This window comes from Nothobranchius furzeri, chromosome 15 (genome assembly GCF_043380555.1).
Source record: "Nothobranchius furzeri strain GRZ-AD chromosome 15, NfurGRZ-RIMD1, whole genome shotgun sequence".
Taxonomy (NCBI): domain Eukaryota; kingdom Metazoa; phylum Chordata; class Actinopteri; order Cyprinodontiformes; family Nothobranchiidae; genus Nothobranchius; species Nothobranchius furzeri.
Genome location: NC_091755.1, coordinates 35,972,705 through 35,996,341, shown reverse-complemented (window position 1 = coordinate 35,996,341; position 23,637 = coordinate 35,972,705). Strand labels below are relative to the sequence as shown.

General features: G+C 43.4%; 1 protein-coding gene across 6 annotated transcripts; it reads right to left on the bottom strand.

Annotated features, from left to right (window-relative positions):
• Positions 1–259: 259 nt before the first annotated feature.
• Positions 260–16,300, bottom strand: fam131c (family with sequence similarity 131 member C). Of its 6 annotated transcripts, XM_054745762.2 has the most exons (7): positions 15,956–16,300; positions 14,741–14,802; positions 12,941–13,022; positions 12,072–12,156; positions 4,658–4,894; positions 4,331–4,420; positions 260–862 (listed from the first exon to the last, which is right to left on the bottom strand). In XM_054745762.2, the coding sequence occupies exons 3-7, from the start codon at positions 12,992–12,994 to the stop codon at positions 591–593; spliced, it is 738 nt and encodes a 245-aa protein (XP_054601737.1). In that variant the 5' UTR covers positions 12,995–13,022; positions 14,741–14,802; positions 15,956–16,300; the 3' UTR covers positions 260–590. The 6 variants fall into 6 exon arrangements, with proteins under 6 accessions (XP_054601737.1, XP_015822462.1, XP_054601733.1 ...); XM_015966976.3 differs by lacking the exon at positions 12,941–13,022 and having other exon boundaries at positions 15,956–16,297; XM_054745758.2 differs by lacking the exons at positions 12,941–13,022; positions 15,956–16,300 and adding an exon at positions 5,200–5,366 and having other exon boundaries at positions 4,658–5,021; positions 14,741–14,758.
• Positions 16,301–23,637: the final 7,337 nt, after the last annotated feature.

Here is a 23,637-nt window from a genome sequence, read left to right as displayed (position 1 = left end):
TACATCTACCCCTGTCTTTGTGTCCTACCCTTTTCTCCTCATCACACCCGCAGCTCTCAGACAGAAAAGTGTGAATTAAAGCTAATCACAGTTCAGACAGACAGATAATTGGATGTGTGATTTTTTTTTGCCTTTTTGCTTTTTTGCTTTTTCAGCTTCATTTGAAGAATTTGAAAGAGAACACTATTTTCTCCTCACTTAATCAAGATTATCTCGACTCATTCGTGTTAAAGAAAATTAATTCAAAGCACAGACAGCCTTTTGCAGCCCATGTTTTAAAACCGATGCTTTATAACAAGATATTTAGACCTTCAGCTACAGCCCAGCTCTGTGTTGGATAGAAAATTAGACTATAACATTTAGACTGTACATTCACAAAAGCTTTGGCATAACCAAAGGAAAAAAAAAAACTTTTTTGAGTCTTTTTGCCTTTTAAACTTCCCAGAAAATAATTTTCAAGAGATGCTTCTTGAAACATCCGTCAGTTTTCTTTACTTTTCAGCATCAGTCATTGCTGGTGGTTGAGACTGAAAGTCGCCTCGTTGAGTCTTATTTCGGAAACGATTCCTGTCTCTTTTGTTTTTTGAGTTCTAGTTGTAAAAAACATCATCCTCTGACAGCGAGCTGCTGTCAACATGTCGCACATCAGCCTTTGCTGTCTCTGTGCCTCTGTCTTCAAATGGGTGATCCGAGTCCTGCTGGGTGTTGCATATCGGGGACACTGAGGTGACCGGTGGTGGATGCACCAGGCTGGATGGGTAACTGTCTCCATAAGTCTGGGTGGGAATGCTGTACAGGTGCTGAGGAACACCAACGCTTCCTCCGTCAAGCAGATACTTGGACAGGAAGTTGCTCTGAGGAGCTGAGGATGGAAAGCAGAATCAGTCACTTTCAATCCTGTCTGATATGTTTTTATATACAGTGAGAGCAGAAAGAGTTCTGAACCAGCTGCTGCTCAGCTGGAAGCAGTTTTTTCTCAACAACACAAACATTTGAGCAAACATAAATATTCAACAAGACAGGAAAAATACGTTCTTTGTTTGATGTGTTATTCACAGAATTTGATCACAGTCAGGAATAAACATTACAACATTTAGATAAACACTAAAAGTGATGTTCCACATGGAAGAATGTTGTCATGGCGATAAATGTTTGCGGGTTGTTCGGAGCAAAGTTATAGTTTAAGTAGACACTGTTGTTCCTTAGCGTTTAAGTCTGAACCTCAGCGTTTGGTTAAAGAAAGGAAAAAGGGAGAAATTTCACATTAAGATTGAAAAATAGGACACATGAAGACAATAATCATATTAAAAAGTCTAACTAAACCTAAAATATATTGGTTGTTATTTGATCTGATCTTTTTTTTGGAGGGGGGGGGTCATTTTTTCTCCCCTGCACTTTTTATCATCCAAAAGCAATATAACACTATATTAAATAGACATTGGTTGAGCACTAGGATCAAATGGCAAACAGCTTCCTGTTTCCCATTAGAACTGTTCATAAGCTCTCATCTATTGGCTCTGCTGGTACTTGCTAACGTGTGATTGGCCGTTCCTGCCACCTGTTTGCTTGAAAGTTCTGCATTCTGGACATTGCATAAAAGAGCCTCTAGGCAGTAGTTTTATACATATTTTTTGTATACTGAACCCTATCCACGCTCAAGCTCTATTAAGCTCTATTAAGCTCTAACATTAGCTCTAATATGAAAGGAAGATTTAGTCTTTGATCTGTTTTGTGTCTTTTCAAAAACCCATCAGAGGAAAAAGGGACTGAGACCATTAGGAACCCTGATTTTCCATTAATATTTTTGTTCATTTGTTGGGGTTTAATACTAAAAGCTGGAGTGACTGACCAAACTTGTGTGACCAGCCTTGGGGTTACACTGGATGCTGATTTGTGCGTGGGTGCACATGTTAATGCCACTGTTCGATCCTGCTTCCTCCAGCTTCGTCGCCTTACCGACTAAAGCCCATTCTTAAGAGGCCTTACTTAGAATCTGTTATTCATGCATTTATCACTTCCAGACTCAACTTTTCCAACTCAGTTCTTATCAGTGCAAATGTATCTGCCCTAAATCGTCTGCAGAAAGTCCAGAATGCCGCAGCCAGATTTCTTTCCAATACAAATAGACGCTGTCACATCACTTCCGTTCTGGCTGATCTACACTGGATTCCTGTGCACTTTCGAATACAATACAAAGTTCTAACTTTTGCCTACAAAGCCCTGAATGGTCTAGCCCCCTTATATTTGTCAGAGCTGCTCATCCCCCCACCCCCACCCCCGGTCATTTAGGTCTGCTGACCATCTACTGCTCAAAGTCCCTAAAATGAAATATAAAGCTCGTGGGGAGCCTGCGTTCGCCTTTGCTGCTCCCAGACTCTGGGACGCACTCCCTCTGGTGGTACGCCAGGCTTCCTCACTGGCACAGTTTAAATCCAGCCTAAAGACACATATCTTCAATTTAGCTTTTGGCCAGTGACTGGTCTTTTATGCTGTGCCTCTGTTCCATTTTTTGAAACTTCTGTTTTTATTGACTTCTGTTTTTATTGGCTGTTTTAACTTTTGTTTTGATTTTAGGTGTTTCTGTGTTATGACAGTTTTTTAATTGTATTTTATGTATACAGTGGGGCAAAAAAGTATTTAGTCAGCCACCGATTGTGCAAGTTCTCCCACTTAAAATGATGACAGAGGTCAGTAATTTTCATCATAGGTACACTTCAACTGTGAGAGACAGAATGTGAAAAAAATCCATGAATTCACATGGCAGGATTTTTAAAGAATTTATTTGTAAATCAGGGTGGAAAATAAGTATTTGGTCAATAACAAAAATTCAACTCAATACTTTGTAACATAACCTTTGTTGGCAATAACAGAGGTCAAACGATTACTATAGGTCTTTACCAGGTTTGCACACACAGTAGCTGGTATTTTGGCCCATTCCTCCATGCAGATCTTCTCGAGAGCGGTGATGTTTTGGGGCTGTCACCGAGCAACACGGACTTTCAACTCCCTCCACAGATTATCTATGGGGTTGAGGTTTGGAGACTGGCTAGGCCACTCTAGGACTTTCAAATGCTTCTTACGGAGCCACTCCTTTGTTGCCCGGGTGGTGTGTTTGGGATCATTGTCGTGTTGGAAGACCCAGCCACGTTTCTTCTTCAAAGCTCTCACTGGTGGAAGGAGGTTTTGGCTCAGAATCTCACGATACATGGCCCCATTCATTCTGTCCTGAACTCGGATCAGTCGTCCTGTCCCCTTAGCAGAAAAACAGCCCCAAAGCATGATGTTCCCACCCCCATGCTTCACAGTAGGTATGGTGTTCTTGGGATGCAACTCAGTATTCTTCTTCCTCCAAACACGACGAGTTGAGTTTATACCAAAAAGTTCTACTTTGGTTTCATCTGACCACATGACACTCTCCCAATCCTCTGCTGTATCATCCATGTGCTCTCTGGCAAACTTCAGACGGGCCTGGACATGCACTGGCTTCAGCAGCGGAACACGTCTGGCACTGCATGATTTGATTCCCTGCCGTTGTAGTGTGTTACTGATGGTGACCTTTGTTACTGTGGTCCCAGCTCTCTGCAGGTCATTCACCAGGTCCCCCCGTGTGGTTCTGGGATTCTTGCTCACCGTTCTCATGATCATTTTGACCCCACAGGATGAGATCTTGCGTGGAGCCCCAGGTCGAGGGAGATTATTAGTGGTCTTGTATGTCTTCCAGTTTCTGATAATTGCTCCCACAGTTGATTTTTTCACACCAAGCTGCTTGCCTATTGTAGATTCACTCTTCCCAGTCTGGTGCAGGTCTACAATTCATTTCCTGGTGTCCTTCGAAAGCTCTTTGGTCTTGGCCATAGTGGAGTTTGGAGTCTGACTGTTTGAGGCTGTGGACAGGTGTGTTTTATACAGATAATGAGTTCAAACAGGTGCCATTAATACAGGTAACGAGTGGAGGACAGAAAAGCTTCTTAAAGAAGACGTTACAGGTCTGTGAGAGCCAGAGATTTTCCTTGTTTGAAGTGACCAAATACTTATTTTCCACCCTGATTTACAAATAAATTCTTTAAAAATCCTGCCATGTGAATTCATGGATTTTTTTTTCACATTCTGTCTCTCACAGTTGAAGTGTACCTATGATGTAAATTACTGACCTCTGTCATCATTTTAAGTGGGAGAACTTGCACAATCGGTGGCTGACTAAATACTTTTTTGCCCCACTGTATGTATGTGAATTTGAATGGCATTTTAGGCTAAACTCTGTGCAATGCTTTGTTCAGCTGACATGCTGTTTTTAAATGCACTCTATGAATAAAATGGGATTGGATTGAACCTTGTAAGCTGGTGGACGGCTGCTCAAAGTTATCACTCATGGACCAAACGTCCATCGCTGCCTCGGCCAGGGCGAACTGCTCTGCCACACCTGGGAAACGAAACAGAAACATGTTTATCTTGCTTTTCTCCATCCCACCGTTGCTCCTCCAGAGGTCTGACAAACATCACAAACTAAGGAAAATTCAATAAATGCACTAGATTTAAAGCCCCTGCCCTTGGAAGTCCTGAGGGTTATCGATTTTCAGCCAGAGCTAATCAAACAGAAGCACCACCTCACCTCCACCCACCACAGTTTGTTTTACTTTGATTTAATTCTGTGTTTTACCTGCTGCAAAGCGAGCTTCCTTGATTTCATCCGTCATTTGGGAGTAAAACTGTTCATCCTCTTGCAGCTCGGCCCCCACCCCGCCCCAGCCTCCACCTCCTTTACTCCAACCACCGCTCCATCCTCCACCTCCCTCACCACATCCACCCCAACCCTTCCACTCGATCAGGTGAGCCACTCGCCCCTGGGCCATCGCCGTCGGCTTGGTGATGTGCTCCTTTATTGTGGCCACCAGGCCTAGATAAAGAGAGGAGGATGAGGAGGAGGGATACATCTTCATAGAGCGTATTAAATGAAAGGCAGGCTGGCTGAAACCAGGCAGATAATTTGATGAGGAGTTAAAGTGATGTTTTCTATTTCTGCCCTTTAAGAGACAAAGAGAAGAGAGAAAGTTGTGTTTTCGCTGCAGAGATAATAGAAAACATATAAAAGAAACATCATAAACAAAAACTTTACTTTTGTAGCAATTTTAATTATTTTTTTAGGGCAAAACGAAGATCTTGGAGGTCTCAGCGGGCTTCTAATTAATATATGTGACTCACATATGTGTTTCCATATTCTTGCATTAATCTGACATCCATAATCTGTGGAATCACAGCGAGGCCATCGTTTCATTTAACAGCAGGAGACAAGAGCAGAAAGGTCTCAGGAGCTGAAGAGTGGAAATGAAGCAGACACGTCTGCTTCAGAGATGGAAATTAAACCGAAACTAAAATAAAGCACAAAGGTTGAAAAAATAAAATGTCAAAAAGAGGTGGAATAAACCCTACTTTCAGAGGAAAAAAGAAGAACAAATACAGATTTTTAGACACAAATAAATAAACTGGTCAAAAGGATGGAAGCCTCTGTTGTGTTAAACTGAGATAAATATCACAACCGTTTTATTTTTCAGCTCCTTCCAGAGATTCCTCTTTGGTTTTGTTGTATGATGTGATGTCTACGGCTGTCTCACCCTGCTTTCACACAGTGACAACTCTGTAAGGAGGATCTGTTCTGGCTGATTGTTAAATGTGAAGGAGATAATCTGCCTGCATCAATTTAGGTTAGAACCACACAGCAGAGAAAACTACACATTCTCACTCCCAGTGCGCCAAAAACAAACGCTTGGTCAGCCACCCTCCGCGTCAGACCCCTGACGCCAAAAGTGCCCTTTTTCGTCACTTATGTGCGAAAAGGGATTTTTCCCTTTTCTGACTGCAGATCCCAATGCAGCGTTACACTGACGCGTTGGGATGTCCACAGCCAGGGCACCAAACAAGCTCATTGTACCTCACCCTAACCTTATCCTCTTGTTATTTAACCTTCCCCTCACCCCTATCCTAACCTTAAAGGTTGGTTTATGCTTGACGCGTCCGCGAGTCCGCACGGCTCCGCGCGGAAAAGTTGCGTCATTTTGCGTCATTTTAACAACCACGCCCCACCACCGCACCTCCGCACGGCCCAGAATTTCCTCAACGCGCACCTCGGAAAATTTCTAACCACGTGGGCGGACGGACGCGGAAAAACGTGGAGGACCGGCAAGAACTAGTATGGCAGAGGTTTGTAAATACAGACATTTGTATGATTCAGCTCTCAAAGATCACCGTGATCAACATGTTGTTAATAATTCTTGGAGAGAAATAGCTCGCACTGTCGGAAAAGACGAGAACGCTGTTAAAAATGCTGAAATGCCATGTTGTAAACATGTCATTTCTACTTCTACTATGGTGTAGTGTTGGATACATGCGGTAGAGCTCCATGCTGCCCCCACATCGTCGTCGTCGTCGTCGTCTTCCTCCGCTTATCCGGGTCCGGGTCGCGGGGGCAGCATCCCAACTAGGGAGCTCCAGGCCGTCCTCTCCCCGGCCTTGTCCACCAGCTCCTCCGACAGGACCCCAAGGAGTTCCCGGACCAGATTGGAGATGTAACCTCTCCAACGTGTCCTGGGTCGACCCGGGGGCCTTCTGCCGGCAGGACATGCCCGAAACACCTCCCCGGGGAGGCGTCCAGGAGGCATCCTGACCAGATGCCCAAACCACCTCAACTGGCTCCTTTCGATCCGGAGGAGCAGCGGTTCTACTCCGAGTCCCTCCCGAATGTCCGAGCTCCTCACCCTATCTCTAAGGCTGAGCCCGGCCACCCTACGGAGGAAACTCATTTCGGCCGCTTGTATCCGCGATCTCGTTCTTTCGGTCATTACCCAAAGCTCATGACCATAGGTGAGGATTGGGACGTAGATCGACCGTTAAATCGAGAGCCTGGCTTTCTGGCTCAGCTCCCTCTTCCCCACGACAGATCGGCTCAGCGTCCGCATCACTGCAGACGCCGAACCAATCCGCCTGTCGATCTCCCAATCCCTCCTACCCTCACTCGTGAACAAGACCCCGAGATACTTAAACTCCTCCACTTGAGGTAGGACCTCTCCCCCGACCCGGAGGTGGCAAGCCACCCTTTTCCGGTCGAGAACCATGGTCTCAGATTTGGAGGTGCTGATCCTCATCCCAGCCGCTTCACATTCGGCCGCGAACCTACCCAGCAAGAGCTGAAGGTCAGAGCTGGATGAAGCTAGGAGGACCACATCATCCGCAAAAAGCAGAGACGAGATTCTCCTGCCACCAAACTCGACACACTCCACACCACGGCTGCGTCTAGAAATTCTGTCCATAAAAGCGATGAACAGAACCGGTGACAAAGGGCAGCCCTGGCGGAGTCCAACCCTCACTGGGAACAGGTCCGACTTACTACCGGCTATGCGGACCAAGCTCACGCTCCTCTGGTAAAGGGACTGAATGGCCCTTAACAGAAAGCCACCCACCCCATACTCCTGGAGCGTCCCCCACAGGGTGCCCCTGGGGACACGGTCATAAGCCTTCTCCAAATCCACAAAACACATGTGGATTGGTTGGGCAAACTCCCATGCCCCCTCCATCACCCTTGCAAGGGTATAGAGCTGGTCCACAGTTCCACGGCCAGGACGAAAACCACATTGCTCCTCCTCTATCTGAGATTCAACTATCGATCGGACCCTCCTCTCCAGTACCTTGGAGTAGACCTTTCCAGGGAGGCTGAGGAGTGTGATCCCCCTATAGTTGGAACACACCCTCAGGTCACCCTTCTTAAAGATGGGGACCACCACCCCGGTCTGCCACTCCCTAGGAACTGCCCCCGATGACCACGCAATTTTGTAGAGACGTGTCAACCATGACAGCCCTACAACATCCATAGCCTTGAGATACCCAGGACGAACCTCATCCGCCCCCGGGGCTCCGCCGCTGTGTAGTTGTTTGACTACCTCAGCAACTTCTGCCCCCGAGATCGGACAGTCCATCCCCAGGCCTCCCAGCTCTGGTTCCTCCTCGGAATGCGCATTGGTGGGATTGAGGAGCTCCTCAAAGTATTCCTTCCACCGTCCGACTATAGCCTCAGTTGACATCAGCAGCTCCCCATCCCCACTGTAAACAGTGTGGGCGAGTTGCTGCCTTCCTCTCCTGAGGCGCCGGACAGTTTGCCAGAACCTCTTTGGAGCCGATCGATAGTCTTTCTCCATGGCCTCACCAAACTCCTCCCACGCCCGAGATTTTGCCTCGGCAACTGCCACTGCTGCACCCCGCTTGGCTATCCGGTACCTGTCTGCTGCCTCCGGAGACCCACAGACCAGCCACGCCCTGTAGGCCTCCTTCTTCAGCCTGACGGCTCCCCGAACCTCTGGTGTCCACCAGCGGGTACGGGGGTTGCCACCACGACTGGCACCGGCCACCTTACGACCACAGCTAGCAACAGCCGCCTCGACAATCGCAGAGTGGAACAAGGCCCACTCGGACTCAATGTCCCCCACTGCTCTCGGGACGTGGTCAAAGCTCTGCCGGAGGTGGGAGTTGAAGACCGTCTTGACAGGTTCTTCTGCCAGGTGTTCCCAGCAGACCCTCACTATGCGTTTGGGTCTGCCAGGTCTACGCGGCATGTTCCCTTGCCATCTGATCCAACTCACCACCAGGTGGTGATCAGTTGACAGCTCCGCCCCTCTCTTCACTCGGGTGTCCAAAACATACGGCCGCAGGTCAGATGATACGACTACAAAATCTATCATCGACCTGTGACCTAGGCTGCCCTGGTACCAAGTGTACCGGTGGGCATCCTTATGTTCGAACATGGTGTTCGTTATGGCCAAACTGCGGCTTGCACAGAAGTCCAATAACTAAACACCACTCGAGTTCTGATTTGGTGGGCCGTTCCTCCCAATCACACCCCTCCAGGTCAAGCTGTCATTGCCCACGTGAGCATTGAAGTCCCCCAGCAGGACAATGGAGTCCCCTGATGGAGCACTATCTAGCACTCGTCCCAGGGACTCCAAAAAGGGTGGGTACTCTGAACTGATATTTGGCCCATAAGCACAAACAACAGTCAGGACCCGTTCCCCGACCCGAAGGCGCAAGGAAGCTACCCTCTTGTCCCCCGGGGTAAACCCCAACACACAGGCAGAGAGTCTCGGGGCTAACAAAAAGCCAACCCCAGCCCTCCGCCTCTCACCCGGAGCAACTCCAGCAAAGTAGAGTGTCCAACCCCTCTCCAGGTCTCGGGTTCCAGAGCCAATGCAATGTGTCGAGGTGAGTCCGACTATATCTAGCCGGTACCGCTCAACCTCTGCCACAAGCTCCGGCTCCTTCCCCGCCAGCGAGGTGACGTTCCATGTCCCAAAAACTAGTTTTCTTGTCCGGGGATTGGACCGCCAAGGCTCCCGCCTTGGTCTGCCACCCGATTCGCATTGCACCGGACCCTTCATGTTCCTCCTGCGGGTGGTGGGTCCACAGTTGGACGAGCCCATGTATCCGGTTCGGGCTGGGCCCGGCCGGGCCCCATGGGCGAAAGCCCGGCCACCAGGCGCTCGCTCACGGGCCCCAACCCCAGGCCTGGCTCCAGGGTGGGACCCCGGTAACTCTCCGGGCCGGGTACTCCGACTCTTCGTTTTAACCGCCATGAAAGATCCTTTGAACCGTTCTTTGTCTCACCCTTCACCTAAGACCAATTTGTCATGGGAGACCCTACCAGGGGCACTAAGTGCCCCAGACAACATAGCTCCTAGGATCATTAGGGCACTCAAACTCCTCCACCACGATAAGGTGACGGTTCAAGGAGGAGTAAAACACTGACTCGTGCGTATCTTAATCTAATTAAAAGGCAAGTTAATCCTGATTGTGTTGGAGTTTCAGGTATCAATGAAGCTAACTTGCCACCAGGCTACCAGCTGATATTTCATGCTGCTTCTCCACACGGAGAGCGTAAAAACTACGGCGACGATGGAGCTCTTAAATGCCATGCTGGTATTGCACAGTCAGAGGTTATTATGGATGGAAGGCAATTTAATTTCAGCTCATTGCCATCAGGCGAGGAATGTTAAGGTCATGTTTTTTTAATACCACTTGATCCATTATGAGACGTAATCTGTTTAGTAATATTTAATAATATAGGTCCAGAGCAACACCTGAAATAGATCAGTTAAACCTACTTAAAGTTGTAATAGGATTATTAGATGGGTTGTTGGTTTGAGGTAAACGTTAAAAAGCCATTTTTTCCTCCTCCATCTCTGGATCTGTCACTCTGGTAGCAGCAGGTGTCAGCATCTCAGCTGTGTGCCTGAATGTTATCGCTCGGCTTATTCATGAGGCATTCATGCTACTCATAATTACACCGTCAGCCCAACAAAAGAGTGTTCATTTGGAAAAATTCAGCAACACTCAACACATTAGCTAAAGTAATGAGCCTTCGACAGAGGAAGAGGATCTGTGAAGACGACACCAAGTGACTGAAGGAAAAGGAAGGAGAAAATGATCAGTGGCTGTGCCAGGGGGGGCGCTAGGGGGCGCTATAGCTACCCCTGGATTAGTCATTGCACCCCCATAGCACCCCCAAGTAAATATTAGACTTTTTTTTTTACAATTTAATTTTACTTTAACGTGTGGATGTGATATTATTTAACATACAAAACAAAAATAATCAGTAAATTAGCATATAGATGGTAAAAACTTAAACCAAAACAGGAATTTGACCTCATTTTCCACCTGTGAACGAGTGAAAGGTAGAGCTAGTGGTAAAATGGGTCGGTTTTTGTTGCCCAAATTTCCACAGGTTCAGTCAAAAATGAATGAATCTTTGGAAGTGATCTCAGACCCACAAAAACCTACGGATCTGGATGAAGAGAGTCAACCCTCAACCGCCGCAGCAGTCGAGGGTTTTGCCGCTGGAAATGCTAACACTAACGTTAGCTAACCTTGCCACACTATAGATGGTTTTCTGTGTGGCTGTATGTGTTTATGATTTCATGGAAAAGTCAGCGATTGTTCATATGTTTATGATGTATTTTAATGATTGTTTCAGGTGTTGTTGAGGTTTTGTGCACGCATGTGTATCTGCTAGTGTTGAAGGTGTAATATGGGCCATTCCCATCTGTACCGCGTCGGCCCGGGCCGGGTAGCGTAGGTTGTTTATATATCTGGGTGGCCTGGTATTTTTCCGGGCCAACCAAGGCTCATTCCCAGCCCTCTTCTCGAGGGGGTCTGCTTCAGGCCGACCAGGACCAACACACCCACTGCTGACAGCAAATTCACACCTTCCATTAGAGCAAGCCTCTGATTGGTGGGTAGAATCAGCCCATATGGGCTTAAGGCAAGGATGTGTGGAATCAACCGGGCCAGGCTGGGGCCGACTGGGGCTACCCGGCCCGGGCCGACCCGGTACAGATGGGAATGGCCCATTATTAGAGAACAATAGGTACGCATGACCACTTCCTTCATAGCACCCTCAATAAAAAGACTGGATCCTTCATTGCACCTGCAGCAAAACATTTCTGGAGCCGCCACTGAAAATGAGTAAGAGGCATTGAAATATGGAGAGCAGGAAGCCAGACGTACTTTCCATCAAGTCCCTAACTTTTAACAAGGCCACGCTGAAATACGGAAGAGGATTAGTGCCACTATAAATAAAAAATCAAAAGAATTCTTTAATCGCATCATTCTGATGTTTACTCGGAAATCTGACTTCAATCTCAAAATTTTTGACCAGTCACACATTCAGTCACACATTGATGAAGCATGGAGAACAAGAAGGAAAGCGCGGCAGCAGAGGGCGATATCGTCCTCTGCTGCTAAACAGCAACGGCAGCGGCACCACCAACATCGATGAATCTCTGACGGAGGCGACTGTGAGAAGCTAAAACTGTTCGCAAAATAAGGTAAAAATGGAAACGTTGCTACTCTGTGTATAAGGTAATGAAACTAGAAAAGAAACACAGAAAAAACATAACAAGGAGTCAGAATTCAGATATATTTTTTCTCCGAATTTTGACTTTTAAGATTGAAGTCAGAATTTGGTTTCTTTCAGTGGCCCTCATCCTCTTCCATAGAGAAGATGAAGTAAAGGTGCTTGTTTCTGTGTTCCTCACCCATCAGAGTGGACGTAGCTAGCTCGCCAATGTCATAGTGGCTGGATTTGTCCTCCATGGTGCCATTGGAGGGATTCTGACCATCCTGCACATAAAAGAAGTCCAAAGGTCACAGCAGGAACTGTGGGACAATGATTGCAGAGGAGTGATGACGAGCAAGGCACTAAAAACTAAACTAAGGCCTAGTCCACACGTACCCGGGTTTTTTTTTAAACGAATATCCGCCCCTCCAAAAACTTGCATCCACATCACCTCATTTAAAAAAAAAACTCTGTCCACACGTACCCGGATAAATACGTTGTTAAGGACATGCCAGACCTGTAGATGGCAGTACTTCCCCCGTTCTTAACCTCGTCCTTCGTCTGTGGTCTTCCGCAAGGAGCAGTAATTCCGCTTGCAAAAACAAACAAGCAAAAGGCGCTTGGACAATTGATAAAGCGAGCGCAGCTCTGAGGGCATCCATGCTGTCGGCTAGTGTAAACACAGGTCGCACACGTGATGTCAGCATTTTCTTGTCGCGGAAAGTGACGTTGCGAACCTTAAAACTCCGGTTTTGTCCGTCCACACGCAGACACCCAAAACGGAGAAAACGCAGATCTTCACTTTGGCCGGAGTTTTTAAAAAGATCCGTTTTCGTGTGAAAAAACTCCGTTTTCCTGTGGATGACAGGCCAAAACGTAGAAAAATATCTACGTTTTGGCAGATCCCCGGCTACGTGTGGACAGGGCCTAAAAGCTGAAGGTGGCGTAAAGGGATTTTTGGAGGTCAACATGACAAAAACTACAATATTTACCATTTCACAGTAAGAGCATATCTCTGAATTAACTCTACAAAAGTCCAGAATGAGAGAAGTAAATTAAAACACGTACATTAAAACATTTATGCGAATCCTCCCGTTGTCGTCCCACACTCATCCCACGCATTTCCCACTGTTATTTTCTTCCAGGCAAACTAGTGATAATTAAAATGACACACATGTTCTTCAGCATTCACACTCGGAGCCTGAATAAGCTGCAAACAACAGAAGGTTCCTCAACACCCAAGTGGATGCAGTCAGCACGGAGAGACTCACGATTTATGAGTTGGTTGCAAAGACTTCCAGGTTTGCAGAAACAAAAAAATAGAATATAAAACAACTCACGGGTTGGTGATAGAACAGCGTATTGTCCCAGAACAAAGACACCAGTGGATGAACATTCATGGACACTCTGATACCTCACTACCATCTTAGATCCACAATGAATCTAACTCCTCCCGTGTAATTTGCAGCCAGTCAGGTGACACTTTCCTCATGAATGCTAATGAGATTTTCCCGCTCAACCTGCAAAATGAAAATGTTCTGCCTGGGGCTTCTGTTGGAGTACGTCCCCCACCTCCACGATCACACTGCTGGCTCCAGTAACCTCTATTGTATTTATATGTTTGGCGCTTTAACCTTGTGAATAAAAAGTGGTATCATTAAGATCGAACCTTATTTATTAAATGTGTTGATCTTTACAGAATTATTTCGGTTCCAAAGAGGAAAAAAATGCTAAAATTTGGCAAATGAAGTAGCAAAAAAGAAAATTACTTTAATAAAACCATTTATGTTTGCTAACCTGCAGCAGATAAAAACAAATTGAAATATTTCACACAAATGATCATTTCTACCATAATCATCTTAAAAGTGCAACTATCTCATTTAAAATGTCTCCTAAAATAACTTTTTTCTTATGTTTCCTGTTTATAACTACATTTAGGGATGTCACACACTCTCCTAACAAATATAAGAACTCCTGTGGTCTGAAAATCCTCTGCAATAAATTCCACACAAACTCTGCTTGAAGAGAAAATCAAGTGATTATTCCACATAGTAAAAGTTCTATACAGCTCCCAAACCAGTGTGTGCCGCCAGCACGAGAATGTTTCTTTAAATCTGTCAAATTGACGTATTGACCAAGAACAGCATTTAATTTATTGGCTACTTTATTGATCCAACCAGGCTCTGAAGCTTGAATTGCGTGCACAAGTTTTGAAAGTTGCATTTTCTATGAGAATACAGACATGAATAAAAATAAGTAAGTACAATTTTAATAACACATAATGAATTATTACAGTTGAGAATAAATTGGATCAAACCCCAATTAGATAATCGGGCTATTTCTAGTTCTACGTCCTAATCTTTTTATTTGCACCAATTTATTAAAATTGATTTTTTTTCTAAAATATATTTCTACAGAAGAGGATAGCGTCACTAAAAAATAAAGAAGAGAAGTAGAATTCTGACTTTAATCCCAGAATTTTGACTTTAATCTCAGAATTCTGACTTTAATCTCAGAATTCTGACTTTTTTTTAAAAATCAGAAATCAAAAAGTCAGAATTCTGAGATTAAAGTCAAAATTATTTTTCTTTCCTTTTTCTTTTCTGTGGCCCTAATCCTCTTCTGTATATTTAAAAGTAATTTTGAATGCTATTTTTATGTCAATCACATGACCGTAATTACAGATTATCAGGTGTGTGTCAAAATATTTGGTCAATATCAATATACTGAATCAGACAAAAAATGTTTCTGTGTTAAAGTGATGCTCAAATTGCAGATATTGTTATCCCTGTTTATTTTTCAGGTGTATTTCATTTCACCATAAAGTTGCTTAGACAAGGCCAAAAGACAGTGGGAGCTGCTCCGTACCTTTAAGGAAGACGACTGTCCATCCTCAGTCTGGTGCTGTGATGACAGAGGAAGTTGGAGCTCTGTGGGGAATCACAGACATAATCTGGTGTTAGATTCATGGACTACTTTGTGGCCAACGGTCAAGCACGGCTCATATATAATGGATGAGATGGTGAGAGCGACAGGGAGCGTTTGGAGTCTCGTTACAGACGTTTAACCAAAGCCCCTCGGCGTGTCTAGCTTTGCATCAGTTCACGCTCTGCCTATTCACTTCATAATTTATGGTGATGAGGCTCATATGAATGACAAGAGGCAATAAAGTGGAAGCCAAGATCTGACAGCATTAGACAGGTCAGCACACACACACACACACACACACACACACACACACACGCACACACACGCACACACGCACACACACACACACACACACACACACACACACACACGCACACACGCACACACACACACACACACACACACACACACACACACACACACACACACACACACTCGAGTTTTCTTGTGTTTGTCTGCCACCCTGCAGCTGTCTTCTCTCTCTCTCTCTCTCTGCAGCTTGAAGCCCAGTGCTCAATAACCCTCCACCGTTTCTACTAAAGGGCCTTTTGGGAATAAAATCAGACTTTGTTTTATGAAACATTTTCAACCTGCAGCAAAAACTGTAACTGGACATAATGAATGAGTCTCAGTGATGATGCAAAAATATAGGAACCATGGCTAAAAAAAAGCCAACTGTTTGAAAACGTGACAGACCTGGGACCATCTCTAACATCTAAAGAGATGCAGACTTTTTTATTTCTTTCATGGTGCAGAAAATCTGAGAAAAAATTACAACTTGAGTCTTCAAGTCATGACAAGCCGGGGATGGAGTTGTTACATTTGCGAGCCTCCACGCAGCCCTCGAGTCTTCATTCTGCACTTTAGAAAAACTGCTGGCTCTCATTTCTTAGATGAATGTTTTCATGGCGAGATTTTTCTGTTTCACAGCGATTACTCGTGGATTCACTACACGCACACCTGTTGGGCTCAAAACGAGACTGGGATGATTGTCAGCAGGTCTGCATTCTACTACGTCACAAAGATGTGTCTCTTCCAAGCTTCAAACCTGCAGATGTCCCTCGTAACTTTGGCAGCTGTCAACTCGCTCGACGAGTTTAGCAAATCGTCAAAGCTCCCCTCGGTCACTCAAACATAAATCACGCAGGCACTGACCTTTGTGACCTTTGCAGAGGCAGGCACCCATGGTCTCAGCACAGCCAGACGATTATCTGTTCACCATGGTGGACTGAGGATGAGGAGGAGAAGGAGGCAGCAGCAGAGGTGTCACTCAGTAAAGAGAAGGTGAGAAAATGAGGCAGTGATGTGTGGAAGTGAACGCAAATAAGCTGTAGGCTGACTGAGGCGCTGGCTGACTTCACGATATAGGAGGAGGAGAAGTGAGAGAGCAACGAGGAAAACTGTGGGGAGGAGGAGGGGGTTGTGGGTAGAGGGGTGGCAGTGAGAAAGGGAGGAAATCAGGGAGAAAGCATGACCGCCTGTTCGCTGATGCCTGAGAATCCCCTCCCCTCTGAATCTTCTTCTTTCCTCCTCCCATTGTGTTCTCCCTCTCCATCCCAGTGTCTGCATCATAACCTCCCTGGGGAGGGCGAGCAAGCAGTGACTGTTAGTTAGTTTTGTCTGGTTGTGTAATTTCTGCCGTAGACGAAGGATTAGTACCAAATCTATTACTGTCGAATTTCTGTGGAGACACGCGGGTCTGCTGGTATTTATTCTAAATAAAACGGAGCAGGAACCAAAACAAACATCAGCTCCCTCTAGTGGATGGCTGCAGTATATGACAAATTCTCTTATGAATTGTCAACAGTGTTGGGAGTAATGCGGTACAAATGTAATTAATTACTGAAATGCATTGCTTTTTGCTGTAATGTGGTAATGTAAGGCATTACAGGGAAAGAAAATGGTCATATTTACTCGGTACATGTGTCAGTAACGCGGTAATTACAATGTATTTTTAAACCCAGAATCAAGATGCGTTCCTTAAAAATTCAAATTGCGGGAAACCCGAAGAAAGATCCAGTATCTGCATATATTACGTCATTTATGGACTCAGCTTTGCGGGCAGAGAGGACGCCGCAGTAACGGCTCAGCTGCGTCCTGCACGCGGCCGCTGTAACATTCACAAAATCGCTCCACTAAAACAAAATAATTCACTTGCGATCATTCATATCAGCGCATATTCTCTGGTATTTTGAGCTTTTCTGACGTGCTTTGCCTCAGCTGAGTTCATAATCTGTGCCCCGGTGATTTCAACTCATTACTGCTGGAGCGCCGTGCATGTGAAGATCCCTCTGGCTGATCGTTAGAAAGTAGGAAGTCTAGGAAACAGTTTTTTTGGAAGACGGAGAAAACATGCAGCATGGTTAGAGAGAGAAAGGGCAGGAAATTATTCAAATAAAATCAAGAAAACAAAACAAAGTGCTTGAAAAGAAAAAAAGTAGGTAGATTTATCCCCAATACACATTTTTACCAGTGAAAAGCAATAATATATATGCATTTAATATTTATACATGTGATAGAATCAGATCACCCCAGAAGTCAGTCCCACATCCAGGGCCGTATCAAGGCATTTGGGGACCAAGGCAAATATAGGCTTGGAGCCCCCACCACCTCACTCCCTGCTCAGTTAATATAAGATGGCAGCGTGTTGAGAGTACAGATTGTTGTTGCTTTTGTTTAGTAAACAATCATTTTAAAGAACTGTTATTATATCTGACTGTTTTTAACAGCAATCCTAGCTCAGACACCACATCACCTTCCACATATATGTCATGAGCTCACTGAGCATCACATGACCAGACTCATATTGAAGTAGTTTTGGTGAAAGTTACTTCAAGTAATGCAAAAGTAGTGTAATGCCTTACATTTTAAAATCAGTAATATTGTAATGTAATGAATTACTTTAAAATGAGGGTAACAAGTAATAAATAATGCATTACAGTTTTGAAGTAACTTGCCCAACACTGGTTGTCAATCAACATTTTCAGGTGTTTGATTAACATTTTCCTTCTACAGCATTTTCAAAAGTTCTTTTTATTCCTGTATAGATATACATTTAGTTGTCATTGGTCATTAGATGCTTGAAAGCGCCACGGTTGTGTGTTGGGGAGTAGGTAGAAAGTTAAGCCCCGCATCTATTATGCTCAGATTGGCTCAGAAAGCACAGAATGGCAGCTCCTGGTCTGGTTTTTAAAGCTGCTGTAGCAAATCTACAGAACAAGAATCTTTTTGAAGCCAGGCGACAGTGCTAACTGCACCACCATGCAGCATAATGCATTTGATAATTTTATAATTCCTATCTTTTGCACATATTTCTATTCACACAAAAACACTTTCAGTGTATAAAATAGTTAAATATGTTAATCTTTTTTGAAATGTAAACAGTCATGAAGGTATTTTAGGCAGAATTTTTTATCTCAAACTCTAAATTCTGTATCATTCTGCAGCCAAAAGGCAGGCAGAATGTTCAGGAAGTCACATCTGTTGACTTTATATCTATAACTGATTACCATTTGGAGTCAATCCAAACACAAAAGTCATAATTCTGCAAATTACAGATTTTGAGCCAGGGTAATGGTATCAGCGGAGTGTCCCCACCACACACTCCAAGCACAACTCATCAACACTACAGCTAATAAACATTAGCCAAAACAAAAATGGCCACATCTCAAGTCAGATTTACAGCTAATTATTGGCGCGAACATAAGTTCAAGTCTTTCACAACACACTCTCCAAAATCAGGCCGAATTTTGTAATATTCAATTAAACTAATTTACATTTAATTCCTTGTAATATTACTCTTTTGGTTTTCAACGTAAACTGATCTTAATTTTAAACTAAGTATTCATTTGTAATTATGCATCAATATTTGCATTTAAAAGTTAGATTTAGACTTTAACATTTAGCTTTTGTGTCTTTAGTTTTCGGGCTCTGATGTGGTTGTTTTTCCTCTATATTCTGTTATTTATGAATGAGTTGAATCTTTTTATCTGTTATCTCAGTTTGCTAATTACAACACTTCTGTGCTGTGCCACTCATTATCTCCTCACAGTACATGTCCTCCAGGGTTTTCGTCCTGTTTCTGCTGCATCCTGCTGATCTGCGCCTTTCCGTCATCCTCTCGCCGATCATTCAGTCTCAGCCCGATTGTTCTCTCGTTGGATTTTTCCCGTTTCTTCTCTGTGCTTTTGTTTGAATAAAGGTTCAAATATGAGACGTCTGAGTCCCGTCTTCAGCATGGCTGCATGTGGAGGTGACAATAAACTTGCTAGGAAAAGTCAATAGCTGTCATTACAAGTCAGGTGATTAAGGTGGAGGCACAAACCGATGTGTCCTCAAGTCTTGCGGTGACACTAAACAACAAATGTCTCAACCGGGCAACAAACTGAGACTGAGGAAGTGGAGCTAGTTTATTTCTCCAGAGCAGAAGAAGAACGTTTCATCAAAGCGATGCTCAGCTGCAGTTTTCATTGAAATGTTATTAAGCTCGAGGTTCACTTTGGATTTATTACGACAGGCAAAGTACAAAAATGAGATTAAATTGAATTATATGAAGCAATACATTTAATCTCTTCTGTAATTTGCTTTCCTTTCTCATTTTGTTTTTTATTCATTTATATGAAGTCAAACGCTTTTTAAACTCGTGATTTATTTAATGGGATTGCTTTTTGTCCCACTGTCATTTGACTAAAGACAGAGGCAGGGTCCTCACAACATGACTAACATCATCATCATCATCATCATAAACACTCCTCGTCCCAGTTCGAGTCCGATTCTACCCGATATGATCCTCGGCTTACGTGACATCACCCACAGCAACGGTATCCTCCGTGATGAGAAGCACGTTGCCACGGCAACCATGCCACTCCGAAGCTTCTTGAAACTTGCTTCTGCACTAATTGGCCAGGGTGGGAGGAAAATAGACACAAACCCTAAAAGATAAGCAGAGTTTGATTGATTCCGGTGGTCTGAGCTGATAAAGTTAGTCAGTCAGGAAACGCTGATCACACCCTTCAGAAAAAAAATGATCCAAAAATGCTGGATGAGTTGCTCAAAATGAACCCTGCAACTTTCTCAAGAAATAGCAGAATATCTTCCGAGAAATCTGTAATCCTCTGCAGCCTGTAGAAGAACCAAGGAAAACAGTAAATAACCCTAAAAGCTTTGTTGTGGACTCCCAGTAATCCCTGCAGCAGAAACACGACAAAAACCATCTAGATAAATGAGACCCCTCAGAGATCCATAGAGCTCCTACAAGAAAACCTGAATGTCCCAACCTGGAAAACCATTGAGAGACCCTGGAAGTGCATTAAAGCCATCCTTGTGACATTTTGTTGACCAAGAAATCAATAAACTTTTTTTTTAGCTTTCTTGTAAAATTTGGCAGCTGAATCCACTTCAGATCATTGAGACTGAAGAAATTGCAGCTCTATGTGGAGTCTGACCTCTAGTGGTAAACAGACAGAACTGCAGAGACTAGCATCAAGTGACTCCTGCAGAAGAACCTTTAAAAAGCCACCTCAAAAGCATCTCACGTGTATTTATCTTTATAAAATATGATTATATTGGTTTTTCGGTTAAACCAAACATGCTGGAAGCAGCGAAAACCTTTGAAATTACAGAACGGGATCTTTAAAAATTTTCATCCGTAATTCAGTCCAGGAAGTAGAAAGGCCTCCCCGGGGTCACCCTCTGCCTCTCGCCTCAGCAGAAAAACCCCTTTTCTGTTCTGTCCTGTTAGATAAGCGTAACTTCACGAAGCCTCGACTGACTTTTATCACCCACCTCGAAAGGTTCTTTTAAAGATTTTCTCCTTTTGATGTTTTTCTGTCCTCAGTTCAGACCTTCCTCCCATGAAAGTCGACAAGGTTTCTTTTTTCCCTTGGAAAAGCAGGAATGTTTAACATCCACACATTTGCATGTGATGCTCCTCAGAGGGAAGCCACAGCCACTCAGCAACATTCATTTCTGTGGTCCTCAGAGGCAAAAAAAAAAAAAAAGAGAACTGGCAGGATTTCAGAGCTGGATGATTCTTAAGTGCTGCTAAGATTTCATGAAGCAGCATAAAATCCTGTCAAGTTCTAACTGATGGACTCCAGCCGGTGTCAGTGCTGGAATTTCGCTCACTCTAATAAAACAAGACAGACATAAGTGTCTCTGAGGCATATTTTTAAATCCTTAGCAAGATCAGACCAACGGACCACCGTGCTTTTTATAGAGACTCACTCTGCCTCACATTTCACACCTAAATGTTCCCACTTAGCAGTCGGTGGTCAGCAGGAGCTGGGAGGAATTCTGAGGTTTTGTGGTTTTTATGACCACTCAACATGATTTCACCACCTTCCAGCTTCAGAATAACGATTAACTCTGATGAGCTAACTGATCAGAAGCCTGTTGAGGTTTTAAAGAATACACACTGTGGAAAAAGGACTTTTATTTTTATGCTTTAGGGGAAATGTGTGACTGGGAAGTTGTGACCAACTTAAAATTAATCGCATTATTATTATTATTATTATTATTATTATTATTATTATTATTATTATTATTATTATTATTATTATTATTATTGTTAATAGTAGTAGTAATAATAATAATAATAATAAAGGAAAATGAATATCTTTAATCGAGTTAAACTACATAATCAGATTAAATAAAAATGTTTTACATTACAGTCATGTACTTTGTGTTCAATGAAATAAAATTACATCTAATTAATGAAAAATTGTAATAGAATAAATGCAGTAATATAAAATAAATACCAATCTGTTTTTTTAAAGCTATAAGGGAAGAGAACATGCCGTTAATTCTGACTTTCTATCTGAGCAATATTTAATTTCATAATTTGCAGGTTTCTGAGTGAGAAGCCAAGAGCAGAAGTGAAGAAAAAGTAAAGAAAGAAACGTTTAATGCATTTGTAAAACAAACAAAAAGAAAATGAGACAGACTAAAATCTGACAGAACTGATGTGTCTTATTAAATATTAACAAAACTGTATGAAAAATAAAAATAATTTAAGTATAATTTGAGTTTCTCATCCATTTCCTAATACTGCAGAGACACGCCTCCACAGTAAACATGAAACTATTGTCTGATAAACAAACATTTTTGTAGTTTTTTAGTTAGTGGATTAGATTAACAACATGTCGGTGAGCTTTTCACATTTTTATTTTTTTTAGAGAGGAATTTGACATCCTCATGCATTTATTACTTTTTAATTTCCTGCTTTATTTTGTTTAATACTGAAATTAATTCCAGACTTCCTGGGTCATTGATTGACAGGAAACATTTTAATGCAGCCCTATATATATATATATATATATATATATATATATATATATATATATATATATATATATATATATATATATATATATATATATATATATATATATATATATATATATATATATATGTGACGCAGTGGCGCAGTGGTTAGAGCTGTTGCCTTGCAGCAAGAAGGTCCTGGGTTCACTTCCCGGCCTGGGATCTTTCTGCATGGAGTTTGCATGTTCTCCCTGTGCATGTGTGGGTTCTCTTCGGGTACTCTGGCTTCCTCCCGCAGTCCAAAAACATGACTGTTAGGTTGATTGATCTGTCTAAATAGTGTGTGTGTGTGTGTGTGTGTGTGCATGACTGATTGTCCGGTGTGTCTCTGTGTTGCACTGCGATGGACTGGCTCTCTGTCCAGGGTGTACCCCGCCTGATTGCCCGTTAACCGCTGGAGATAGGCACCAGCCCCCACTTTGACCCTACGTGGACAAATGGATGGATATACATATATGTATGTATATATATATATATATATATATATATATATATATATATACATACATATATGTATATATATACATACATATATGTATATATATACATACATATATGTATATATATATACATATATGTATATATATATATATATATATATATATATATACATACATATATGTATATATGCATTATTTCACGCTGGTTTTAGATTTTGCATTCTCTGCAGAGCTCCGATGAGCAAACGTGCCAAGCTCCACACGGTGTGAAGCGCTGACAAATACCAAGACAGCTTGTCGTCCATGACTGAGATAGTTGCCGTGGCTCCATTCCCGGAGCTGTGACTGGAAGTCTCACTTTCATTTGTAATCCCGGTGTTCATGTAAACCGTGTTCTGATCCAGTTCTGCCAGAACTCCCACTGTGTCAGGCACAATGAAACCATAATATTAGCTCTAGAGTCCCATGATAAACTGGGCATGCTGAAAACCACTGTCTGCAGATTGACCGCACTTTTCCCTCCCTTTCCTGCCTCTTCACATCATCTTTTTCTGTCCTTTTTATGCAGAAGCACCAAAATATCTTCCTTAACTTTGAAGAGCATATTTGATGACACCAACCTCAGAGGCCGCTACACCCCGGAAAAAGAAGATCTGAAAATAAGGAGGACTTGTGCTGCCCGGTGGCTCTGGTTACTTGGCCTGCAGCAAAGTTGGCAAGGTCTCTTAAGGCTACACCAACAGGAAATTGCATTAATCCAAAGCTGGGCTGAAGTAATTCACTCCCTACTTGTTTGAAGGCTTTGCCAAAGATCCAGCGGACCACCTCGGCTGTCCTTAAGAGAAGAACAGGAGAGTTAGGCCTCGGGGCCTCCCCGCCATGTGCTCCCTAATTGGTTTAATGACTATAATTATCTGCTGGGGGTGCATGTTGTGCAGGGGACGATTAATGACCTGCAAAACATATGCAGACAGGCGGAAATTAGGGGGGCATGGAGACAAAGAATAGCTGTGCAGGAGAAAAGAGGCATGAAGCTGCAGAAAGGAAAGTCCTCCAGAGTGAGAGAGATAAAAC

Coding starts and splice junctions, on each gene's coding strand:
- fam131c (XM_015966976.3), bottom strand. CDS start 15,986: ATGGGTGCCTGCCTCTGCAAAGGTCACAAAG. Junction 4,895..12,071: donor AGCTACGTCCACTCTGATGG/GTGAGGAACACA, acceptor CTCTTTATCTAG/GCCTGGTGGCCACAATAAAG. Junction 4,421..4,657: donor GGAAGCTCGCTTTGCAGCAG/GTAAAACACAGA, acceptor TTCGTTTCCCAG/GTGTGGCAGAGCAGTTCGCC.